This window comes from Mizuhopecten yessoensis, unplaced genomic scaffold (genome assembly GCF_002113885.1).
Source record: "Mizuhopecten yessoensis strain PY_sf001 unplaced genomic scaffold, ASM211388v2 scaffold7201, whole genome shotgun sequence".
In the NCBI taxonomy this organism is placed as follows: Eukaryota; Metazoa; Mollusca; class Bivalvia; order Pectinida; family Pectinidae; genus Mizuhopecten; species Mizuhopecten yessoensis.
The window spans coordinates 154,366-166,939 of NW_018406931.1; the positions used below are offsets into that span (position 1 = coordinate 154,366).

Here is a 12,574-nt window from a genome sequence, read left to right on the forward strand (position 1 = left end):
TCTATAATCTGACATAATAATACTGACACAGAAACCTCTACAACTTGACATAATAATACTGACACAGAAACCTCTATAATATGCCATCATAATACTGACACAGAAACCTCTACAACCTGACATAATAATACTGACCCAGAAACCTCTACAACCTGACATAATAATACTGACACATGAACCTCTATAATCTGACATAATAATACTGACACAGAAACCTCTACAACTTGACATTATAATACTGACACAGAAACCTCTATATTATGCCATCATAATACTGACACAGAAACCTCTACAACCTGACATAATAATACTGAAACAGAAAACCCCCATAATCTGACATAAAGATATCTAATGCATACATGCCCACAATCTGACATTAAACTCCAAAATCTGACCTATGGTTGATTTTGATGTTTAGATTGCTGTGATCTCTTTCCCTCCTTCCCCCACCTCTTAAAATTAATCCAAACTTAAACTGTAAGTTTAAGAGGAAAAAAAATCAAGTTTTCCTTTCTAAATAACTGATAAAATGTTTTAACTAGTTGATGTTCAGATCTAGAACCAATAACTAATAATATTTTCTCTCTCACTAGGATTTTATGTTTTTAAACTTTAAAACTGATTTACCTGTGTACCTACAGACAATCGATGTGATGACTGTATAACTCATTATGCCTGCTCAGGTGTAAAAGAAGATTGCCGTATGGCATCTGCTTTTTTAGTCCTACTTGTATGTACTTTAAGCTTTGTTTATGGAGATTCTATGTGTAATGGCTGCTGAATCTACCCCATGCTGAGCTCCTTCAGATGGGCTGGACATGAACGGTTTATGACTTATAAATGTAAATAATTCATACTTCATTTCTAGCCAAACTGAAGTACCGCAATATATTTCAGTGTATGTTCTGGTCTTAAGATTGTTCAGTCAGGATGTCGTTAGCATACTTGGTGCACACTTTGGCTCGCAACCTGCGTCGTTGTCACTCGTCATGTGTTTTATGAGGACCCATGTCATTTTCCTATAACGTCACACTATAACAATTAAGGAAATACAATGTTTTTATGGTTGCATATTTGAATAGAAATAAGTACATTTTGATATAACTTGATATTTAATGTCAGACTTCTATTTAATGTCAGACTTCTAATGTGTTTTCTCAATGAATGTGTGGTAATGAAATATGATAGCGGTAGGGTAAGAGGTATATGCAAACACATCACTCTGTCTGCCAGTGTTAGCGTAAGACAGATGTCAAGGAAGATATTAAACTTACATGCTCAATTGAACAGCATTATATTGAATGAGGGAGGTGTAGTGGTTTTATAGAATCAGAGGCATAGTGTGCAGTGTCCTCATTTCCCTAGAAGAAACCTTATGTCATCCCCCCCCCCCGGCTATCATGAGTCCTTTCTCACACTTCCTCCACACATTGTTGTGCCCTAACCCTACTTAACTACATCCCTTCCCCCTCTGCAATACTTTATTAATATATCCTTGGTCAACCCAGTGTCTTCCCCAACCCATGCACCGTGCTGTGTATGATGTATAGTTTGACAACCTTTTACATTTCCTAGACACTATATGCTGCAGTACTCTTTCATTTTTTTTTTTTTTTTTCAAGTCTTCAGAAAAATGAAATTGTTATTTTGAAATGTTAGATTAAAAATAGTAAACATTTGCTCATTTCAGACAAAGCACCCATGTGTCGGAGCGAGATTTACCGCCGGTCTACATGAACGGTGAAATGCGGCATGCAGTGTCATCGGTTGACAGTTACAGACATGTGATGAGGTCACAGCCAGGGGTGCCTGTCCATGAGCGTGGTTCACCCCCTCCCTACCGCATTCCCACAGAGACATTGGACGCTCCACTCAACCTTTCACTGACCAGTTCCTCTTCATCAGCATTTACTCCTCAAGTGTCTCGGCCTTCTGTCATCACATGTGCCTCCACGGTGGACAAAAGTCATCGCTATGGCAACAGCTCACCATCACAACACTCACTACCCAGTCCAAGTAGGAGGGAGGTTGTCTCAGGTAAGCAGACCAACCTTTGTAAAACTCGAAGAAACCATTTGTTTAAAACGAACCTGATACTTCCTCCATTCTCACTGGACATGCCTGGTCCCTGGAAAAAATCTAATAATAATTGCATTTGACAAAAAATACTCAATCTTCAATATTTAGAACATTTAAAAATATGTTAAGTTTTCATAGCATGACCAAACAAAAGGAGAAAAATGAGCTATACAATTTAAGTGAATTATTCCTTCAGTAATGTCAACGAGTGAGTGAATGAGAGAGAGACAAAGTTATATAGAAAATAGCGTGGCGGTGGAGGTGTTTGGATGACTCTTAAAAGATATTCAAGGTTGATGTATAGGTGAAGTTTGCCATTATCTGTGGATGACCCTAAATGGCTGTACAAATTATATCAGGGTTTGTGGGTGGATCTGACCCTGATTTGGGATGTTATCTGATAGAACAGCGTTGGTAAATCTTTGATCAGCACACCCCGCCCCAGCCCACCCTGACACCTCTGAGGTCCCTTACTGTACGTTGATACTGTACAGGGTGTGTTACATCCTCGGACGTAAAACCATTACCGAACACCCTGTGTGTCAGTGTCGTGTCTAATACCTGATAGCAAGAGCGTCCAGGTAGGTATATCATCATTGAGGACAGAGCTATCATAGCCCAACACACACACCACCCTGTAATCTTACTGTGCTAATTTGACTTAATTAAGCAATTGGCCACTATTGTGTCGGCTAGATGTAAAGGGCGCTGTTCTGGTCAGTCCTTAGCCCTGTTTATACCAGGAATTGTCCTTAAGGTGGCCCGATTGATATCAATTGGTGTCACAATTGTACACCGCATTACTCGACTGGGAGATTATGTGTGGTGATCATCTGACATCAAAGGGATACGGCAGGCACTAGATAGGGTTGTCCGAGGGCAGTGAAGGACACCCCCCCGCCATGAACCCACCACTACCACAATCAACCTTCAGGGATACGGCAGGCACTAGATAGGGTTGTCCGAGGGCAGTGAAGGCCACCACCCCGCCATGAACCCACCACTACCACAATCAACCTTCAGGGATACGGCAGGCACTAGATAGGGTTGTCCGAGGGCAGTGAAGGACCCCACCCCGCCGTGAACCTACCACTACCACAATCAACCTTCAGGGATACGGCAGGCACTAGATAGGGTTGTCCGAGGGCAGTGAAGGCCACCACCCCGCCATGAACCCACCACTACCACAATCAACCTTCAGGGATACGGCAGGCACTAGATAGGGTTGTCCAAGGGCAGTGAAGGACACCCCCCCGCCATGAACCCACCACTACCACAATTAACCTTCAGGGATACGGCAGGCACTAGATAGGGTTGTCCGAGGGCAGTGAAGGACCCCCCCCCGCCATGAACCCCCCACCATCACCACTATCAACCTTCAGGGATACGGCAGGCACTAGATAGGGTTGTCCGAAGGCAGTGAAGAACATCAACCCTCCATGATCCCACCACTACCACTATCAACCTTCAGGGATACAGCAGGCACTAGATAGGGTTGTCCGAGGGCAATGAAGGACACCACCCTGCCATGAACCCACCGCTACCACTATCAACCTTCAGGGATACGGCAGGCACTAGATAGGGTTGTCCGAAGGCAGTGAAGAACATCACCCCTCCATGAACCCACCACTACCACTATCAACCTTCAGGGATACAGCAGGCACTAGATAGTGTTGTCCGAGGGCAGTGAAGAACACCCCCCCGCCATGAACCCACCATCACCACTATCAACCTTCAGGGATATGGCAGGCAATAGATAGGGTTGTCCGAAGGCAGTGAAGAACACCAACCCTCCATGAACCCACCGCTACCACTATCAACCTTCAGGGATACGGCAGGCACTAGATAGGGTTGTCTGAGGGCAGTGAAGAACACCACCCTGCCATGAACCCACCATCACCACTATCAACCTTCAGGGATATGGCAGGCACTAGATAGGGTTGTCCGAAGGCAGTGAAGAACACCACCCTGCCATGAACCCACCATCACCACTATCAACCTTCAGGGATATAGCAGGCACTAGATAGGGTTGTCCGAAGGCAGTGAAGAACACCAACCCTCCATGAACCCACCACCATCACCACTATCAACCTTCAGGGATATGGCAGGCACTAGATAGGGTTGTCCGAGGGCAGTGAAGAACACCAAGTTTATTACTTTATAAAAACAGACAGCATAAATATTGATTCAGTGTAGTCAAAAGTACCATAAAAACTGTTTATTGTTTTTTATTTATATTTTACAGTTAATTAGATTAAGCTGGTATTTCTTTATACAAAAATTCTAGTTAATTAATAACTGAATAAATTGTATCTTATATTGTCACTGACTATCAGTGAATTTTAAGTGTATGGTTGGCCAAAATAATTATAGTTATTGAACTTCGTCAAACGGCTACAATTTCATGTCTCCCTGGGTTTCTGCCTCATTGGCCATGCAAGTTTTTGTACCCTGCCGCCCCAGTCGTAAGCAGACCTGCCCCTGTCTCGGGTAGATATACCCTGTTAAGACATTGTGTTCCCCTGTCTACCCTTGCTCCCCCAGACCTACACCATCCCCCTGACCTGTCTATACCTTGTCTGTACACCCCTGTATGCCTTGTCTATATCAATGTCTGCCCTGTGTATTACGGCGTAGTTGAAAATTGCCAAATTTTGTATAATTACGATTTGCACTGTTTGACGTGCTTATCTGGCTACGAGATCTGGACAGAAAGAGACAGGTCTTCATTGAGGGTGGAGACAGCAATAAATGCTTCAGGCCATAGAAAGGTTGACCAGAAATCTTGTAATAAAGATAATTTCTCAATTACTATGTCCTATAAGTAGCAGTGAATGTTCCTATCTACACAATTCATCTCAATTATCTTTCCGTAGTGCTGTTTGGTCTGCCGCTATACAACTGTATGAGTTTCAAGGGAATTATATTATTGTGAACTAATAAAAAATAAACCTACTAAGATATTTCTTTATATCTGTATAAACTCCTGCGTAGGAATCAGGATTTGGTTTCTGAGTTTGGCACCTATTTACTACTTCAGATCAATTGCCTGTGGTCATAACGTTTCTCGTATTTATCTGGCTTGTTTCAAAACTGCAAACGTTTGTGCCAAATTAAAGTAGTGGTTGAGGTTTCTGGGATAATGTTATCGCCATCCTGGCTATAACTATCCTAGTGGTAGGCCTGGTAGTGTTAACAGGTGGCAAGTTTAATGTGATTAAAAGTCCCGGCTAAACATCAGTTACCAGGTAGACAATCAAATGAAAGTAATCTGCTTTTTTCACAAACTTATCTAAATGTAGATATGATACATTATTCCTGTAGAGATTCATTTTAATTGTGAAAAGTGTAAAAAGGAAAGTCTGGTTGGTGTATATTTTGTAGAATAATGCACTATGATATGCATGCGAGTGTTGTACACAAGTGTTACGCAGGATTAGAGGGAAGAATATGACTCATTCCACTGCTGGTATATATACACAGCTTAAGTCAGTTCTCAATGTACCGAGCCAAATTATCTGAAGCTAATATTGAATTTAGTTTAAACACTCAATACACAAAACAAGTACACCTAATGAATATTCATTTTCATTGGATGACATTAAAAAAGAAAACAATAAAAGGCAGATCAATAAATATACACAATAATTTGGTTATGTAATTATCCAAACTGATGCAATATACACCTACATAAACAGACTTGACCTCATTGATCCATGAATCACCATCCCTTAAGCATGTCTTGGTCAATACAACGTGCTGTAACATATTCTGTGTACTTTTTTAAGATTAAATTACTTTCGAACAATTTTGAACCGAAGGATTATTTCATTTTTATGAATTATTAAATTCACCAATAGGTTATTGTTAAATTTTGCCTTGTATATGATTTTGAAGAGATTGCAACAATCAGATTTCGCATGTGAAGCAGTGGTAGGCACTGAGGAAAATTAAATGTGGTCTCGGTTCATTGAACGACCAGGTACAACACACAAGTTTTCATTCATAAAAATCATCAAGGCTGACAAGCAGCAACAAGTTGATTTTTCAGTTATAAAAAAAACCCAGCACAACTCACTGGATCAGAAAAGTGGGTAGTTAATCTGTACACTCCAAGTGCATCTAAGAGTTAAACATTTAAAATGTATTACCCCGGTAAATTTGAAAGTGTCTTCAACACTAGATTGTGGCAATTAAAATCAATTTCCTCTAAGGGCGAAATCAGATAGCAACCAGATTTTAAATGTCGGATCACCTGTAACGATAAGGTATCAATCACGATGGATCGTTACCGGAATCTTTAACGAACCATTTACATATAATGAAAACCTGTCCATAAAAGTCAGTGTTTAAGTGCTGTGAAATATGAGTTGAATCCCTGGCTAGTTACAGGTGATACGTTACATGGGATATGTAACACCTGCTAACAACTCCATAACATCTCTACCTACCTGTAGTATACATCTATCAAGACAGCTTCAGGGGCTCATAATATTTCAAAATAACAAAAACATAACATATCTGTACTAATGGAGGGAACTCTCCACTCATTACAACTTATTACATGCAAATACATCTGACACACGTGCACCAAGCCAGATAGTTTTGTAGATATTTTTGAATGTTAGCGATGTATGACATGCTTGATCTCTAAGATGAACATTAATTGAACCTGCATAGATTGTCAATTAATGTCATTAAGACTGACATGTATGAATAATACCAAGCGCACAGGTGACTGTACAGGTTCCACACCTGGGCATGTCCTCCCTGACAAGTTACCCCCTCAGCTAATTGAAGCACATGTTTGAACTGAACGACTCCTGAATTCTCACCTTTAAAAACATTTAAACAAACGTAAAGTGGTGTTAACTGCTACAGGTAATTTGGGAGGTGCTCTCTAGTTACCCTACACAGGGCTGCTTGTCAATGAATCATAGACAAAAGGCAGCTACCTTATAAAACAGAGTAAGAAAACGTCGTACAAGTTTCTTGTGTCAGGCACATAAGTTAAGCTAAAGTCCATTTAGCTAGACTTTCACAAGTCCCTTCAATGTTGTTCCATACTTGAGGAACAGCATAATTAAAATCAGATATCGCTATCACTTCAGTTCTTTATATAGTATTAGGGAAGTGCTTGAGAAATAATGATCTTAATTAGATTGCAGCAAGGAATGCTGGTTTCATTGAACCCCGTGCTGTTTCTGTGAATTCTTTGGTGATAACTCTAGAATCTTCTCTGGATGTTCTACATATGATTAATATGATCGTGGGGTAGTTTTAATCAGAACTAGAGGCCATGTGTATTCTATTGATTCGGTGAAGTTCACAGAAAATATTTGATGATATCATGCATGCATACCTTTTTGACATGCCAATATTTACCGAAAAAAGTGTGCATTATACGCGCAAATTTACAGTACTTAATTATGAGTTGTGAGACTAACGGGAGTTGTTTGTTTACAGTCGGAGGCTGTGACCCTATTGAGGAACACTTCCGTCGCTCCCTTGGGAAACACTACCCAGACTACATGGCCCCTAAGCTGTCCCCAGTTACCCCGCCAATGGCAGACTCGCCCCCTGCTGTAGCTGCCACTGTCGCCACAGCAGCCAAATCTGCCAAATCTAACACCTCAGCAGTGTCCATCACAGGTAAGAACAACTGAGGAGATCTAAGGCCATTCTCTGAAAGTGAAATTCTAGTGTCAAATTAGAAGAAAAAAAAACGAAAAAAAAACTGCCTACCCTTTAACCTGTGTAATTTGAAAACTTGTGGCACACAACATATTGGTCAGATTAGACAAGGAGCAGGAATAAATAAGTCTCATTCGGTAATTTTTATAAGAAATTGGATCACAACATTATGTTTGCTGAGACAGAACGTCAGAATCCTGAGAGGTTTAATTAGACTGGTTTCAATGTAATTTATAAAAGAATGCCATAATTCTCTGTGTACTGCTGCCCACCAGAGAAAGCCCAGGGGAAGTACCAGGTAAATACCATATTTTGTTGCGAAATTACCAGATAGCCCACTGTGGAAGTTTGTCTGCAGGTAATAATACACTGAAAAAACTCATGAAATGAAGGGTTTTTTATGTAAGTTCCAGTGTACTGATCGCTGTTTGTTCAAATTAGTACATCAGTCAACGGAGGTGTTTATTACATTTTAAATAGGTCACAGTGACCTTCACCTCCGGGTCAAAGTACACAAATTTAAGTGAAATCTTGTCTTGGCTATAAATGTTAAACCATTTAAGATATTTTCATGAAGCTTGAATCTGTATCACCCACAGAGGATCAGAAGTACACTACATCTAACTTATGGTTTCTGTTTCTCTTCTTTTTGGATGTCATTTTACTGACAACTGCCTAAAAAAAAAATGTGAAAAATTAAATGCAGCATATTTTCTAATTTCAGGATCTGTAGACGACCACTTTGCGAAGTCACTGGGCAACAGTACCTGGTCAGCCATAAAGGCTAAGAATGACCCAAGACAGGAGATGCTCCCTGGTACAGTGGATGACCATTTTGCAAAAGCCTTGGGTGGTGATACCTGGCAGAGGATTAAGGCCGAGAAGGAGAGCAGCCCTGCACTGTGTCGACCAAATGGGTCTGCCTCACCCTCATCCTCCCCACCCCACAGGCGGGGCTCCTCACCCCTAAGACATGATCTAGTCTCAATATGAGGGGGCAGGGCTTTCAGTTCAACCCTCATCTAAAGGAAGCTGCAATGGAGCAATGCAAGCACCAGATATCATCATGACAACACATTCTGTGAATCTGAGACTTGCTCAAGGTCAGCGGCAGTGCTTGGTCAATGCTCAAGTTTGTTGTTACAGGCACCAACAATCAACACATGACTACTGCCAGAGGAAATGATGATGTGACCACAAGGACTTCAAATGTGTTGTGGTCACCATGGAAGGAATTGCGAAGTTCTCTGTGCCATGAGTTTGGTTTAACTCTCTACTGCACCAAAGAGAATTGAAGACATCACCTCAAATAGAGATGTTATCAGTGGTCATCTATCCTTTACAATACCGCTCGGACCAAAGTTATTTATTTTATGTTAGCTAATTGCTCGTTTTTAAGTCATGTTTGCATTTAGAAATAACACAATATATCTTTCCAACATGAAATGTATTGATTGTGTGTAGTGCCATGCTGATAAAGGTTTGGTGGACTTAGTAACAGAATCTTACTTCCGAATGAACGAAAAAAATAAAACTATATTAGGTAAATATAGAGATAATATTTTCAGGAGCGGTCCTACATTGTTGGAACTATTAAATCTCTGCCTTGATATCAGTTTTAAATCCTCACCAAAAACATTGGTAAACCATCCTTCCATTTCATCCATCATTTGACACCGTGTTTTTATGAATGTACATAGTGTGATCCTTGGACATATATATTTTAGTTTGAAGTATGGTTGAGATAAGGGAGGCAACTCTGTCAGTTGTGTATATGTATGTGTTGTTATTAAAGGGGAGATAACCATTGTGTACCCAAGATAAAAAAAAGATTAGTTTTCCTGTATATTTTTGCCGTAGAAGTTTATGTGAGAGAATATCCTATCAAAGGAACGGTTTTGACTCTTGATTAATATAGAAATGTAAACACACTGTGGTGTAATTCACTAACTAAAGATAAAATAATACAATATACAACTGATGTTTCTTTTTCTCATAAATAATGTGACATTACAAGCCTTGAAAAGATTTGTTTTATTTATTTTGAAAAAAGGCTTAAATCATATAAGAAGACAAACATATGTTATGCTGTGACAGCGCAAAAATTAAATGATTACTTTTGACGTTCATTTTTTGTCGCATGATATCACCCCCCACAGAAGTTCCCAATGGGGGTCATGACCCTCATTAGGAGATTAAGGGGTTGGCAGGTGTGTCAAGGTAAGGTTCATGCAGAGCTGTGCAATAACAAACTCGAAACCATGTGACTTCCATTATAAGTTGAATACATCTCTAATTGGTCAATTACAGCAACATCACTTTATTTTTCTTCAAGTTATAAAGAATCTTTTATGTGTTTCCATTATCTTGAGAATGATTTTGTTGAATGTATAGTCTCTTCTGGTTATAAATCACTTCATTTATTGTCATACTAAGAAAATAATTAGTAATGCAAAAAACAGATTATTTTCAATTTTATCCATAAAAATTGAAACCTATTGATAAATTTGTTTCAGAGATTTTTGAAATGTTGCTATAAGTTAGGTGCCACCTAATATGGAGAAATATGTAGTGTGTATATATGTGAGATGTGAGTTATGGGAGATAAGTTGTGTACCCAAGGGATATATGTGCCATACAAGGGACCGCCAGGGTAAAAGGTCACTTCACCCAACATGGGGAGTTATGGGTTCAAATCTTTATAAATCTAAGTTTACGTTTGTTTACTACACTTTTACCTTGATTGCGATATTATTTCTACACTTAAAATGGCGGCACTGCGATATTAATTTATCTCTATAGATGTAACGGCTGGACAGATTTGAAATTCCTTTAGAAATTATATGTGTTTCTGTAGGGCATATTGTAATCAGATTTACTCCATTGATTATGGAGTAAAAACATATGACCTTACTCCATTGTTATTTTCTCAAATATTTTATATTCGTTGAGTGGCTTAGATGGCAAATGATGTTTTATTGGACCAGAAGTCCAGACTGGTACTTGAGGTCAAGTTTAGAGTAAGAGTCTGAACTGAAAGTAAAATAAGACATAGATGCCTGAAAAATCATCAACTGACTTCCTTTTTCTAAATTTATGGTGAGTTTCTATTTCCTGTTGCTGAAGGTTTTGATTTTTGTTCTCGATGAACCAATGACTTATTCATAACAGGAAATGAGGCCTTACCAAACTGTTCACTTGATAATGTACGTTCTTGATGAAATTACTTTGATCCAATATGATTTATTCACTTAAAGACTGATTGATGTGTTGGAAGTTGTTAGCTATTTCTGTGTAACATCTGCATATATCTGTGGGATTAAGCGTCGTTATCTGCGAATTCTGGATGCACCCTGCTACTATTCGATAATGTATGTTCAATGTTCCGGGTACCAGTTTGTAGGTGGCTTTGTGTACATAGGTGTAGAGTAGATGTATGTGTGACGTCTGTATATGTGGAAGTATTTAAATGGCTGTAACAGAGAGTGCAGGAAGGGTAACATGATTATGTACAGAATACTTTGTCTCCCAAACATGTATGCGTCAAGCACACCATCCAGGACAGTCAATAACTCCATCCCAGACTAAACCCCGGAATCTACCCTGCCTACGACTCTACTTATAATGTAAATATGGGTACTGTTTTCTGCAAATCTTCTATAACTTTTACTGTTTGTACCAGGTATAAGTACAAACATGTTAATCTGTAAATAACAACCAGGTATGATGTCACAGATAAGGGAGGTAACCAACACTACTCTAAGTTGACGGGTAAAAGACAGTAAATGGGTACGAGTGTATAAATCTCCACTGAAGGGTCTGATGTTGTACTTACGTATTTGTATATACAAGCAATGGGTATGAATGGTGCGATACTGTACTTTCCTTATGTCAAGCTGCAACTACTTGGCGGTAAAAGAGATGTATCGCAAACCATGCTGTTCACAAGAAACCCGAGTATGAAATGTGTTTTTGCCTGAACTGTGGCGACTAGATGTTTTGTACATTGTACCCTGAACTGTGGGTGTGTGCTTGATGTCGTCTGTACCTAAAGTTGTGAGTACACTATCCTGTACGTTGTTTGTATCCTAAGCTATGGATACTTCATGTGTTGTACATTGTACCATAATTTATGGGTACATTGTGTGTTGTACACTGTTTGTATCCTAAGCTATGGGTACATTGTGTGTTGTACACTGTTTGTATCCTAAGCTATGGGTACATTGTGTGTTGTACACTGTTTGTATCCTAAGCTATGGGTACATTGTGTGTTGTACACTGTTTGTATCCTAAGCTATGGGTACATTGTGTGTTGTACACTGTTTGTATCCTAAGCTATGGGTACATTGTGTGTTGTACACTGTTTGTATCCTAAGCTATGGGTACATTGTGTGTTGTACACTGTTTGTATCCTAAGCTATGGGTACATTGTGTGTTGTACACTGTTTGTATCCTAAGCTATGGGTACATTGTGTGTTGTACATTGTATCCTAAGCTATGGGTACATGGTGTGTTGTACATTGTGTGTATCCTAAGCTATGGGTACATGGTGTGTTGTACATTATTTGTATCCTAAGCTGTAGGTACATACTGTGTTGTACATTGTTTGTATCCTAAGCTGTAGTATAGGTACATACTGTGTTGTACATTGTTTGTATCCTAAGCTATGGGTACATGGTAGGTTGTACATTGTTTGTATCCTAAGCTATGGGTACATAGTGTGTTGTACATTGTTTGTTTCCTAAGCAATATGTACATGGTATGTTGTACATTGTTTGTATCCTAAGCTGTAGGTACATGA

General features: G+C 39.4%; 1 protein-coding gene across 2 annotated transcripts in view; it reads left to right on the forward strand.

The window, feature by feature from the left end:
• LOC110453209 (transcription cofactor vestigial-like protein 4) overlaps positions 1–10,252 on the forward strand; it is a 49,656-nt gene extending 39,404 nt beyond the window's left edge. For both annotated transcript variants that reach the window (XM_021502064.1, XM_021502063.1), the window contains 3 exons: positions 1,691–2,037; positions 7,546–7,731; positions 8,498–10,252. In XM_021502064.1, the coding sequence (XP_021357739.1) occupies positions 1,691–2,037; positions 7,546–7,731; positions 8,498–8,766 (802 nt within the window). In that variant the 3' untranslated portion in view covers positions 8,767–10,252. The remainder of the gene's footprint in view (positions 1–1,690; positions 2,038–7,545; positions 7,732–8,497) is intronic.
• The last annotated feature ends 2,322 nt before the right edge of the window (positions 10,253–12,574 follow it).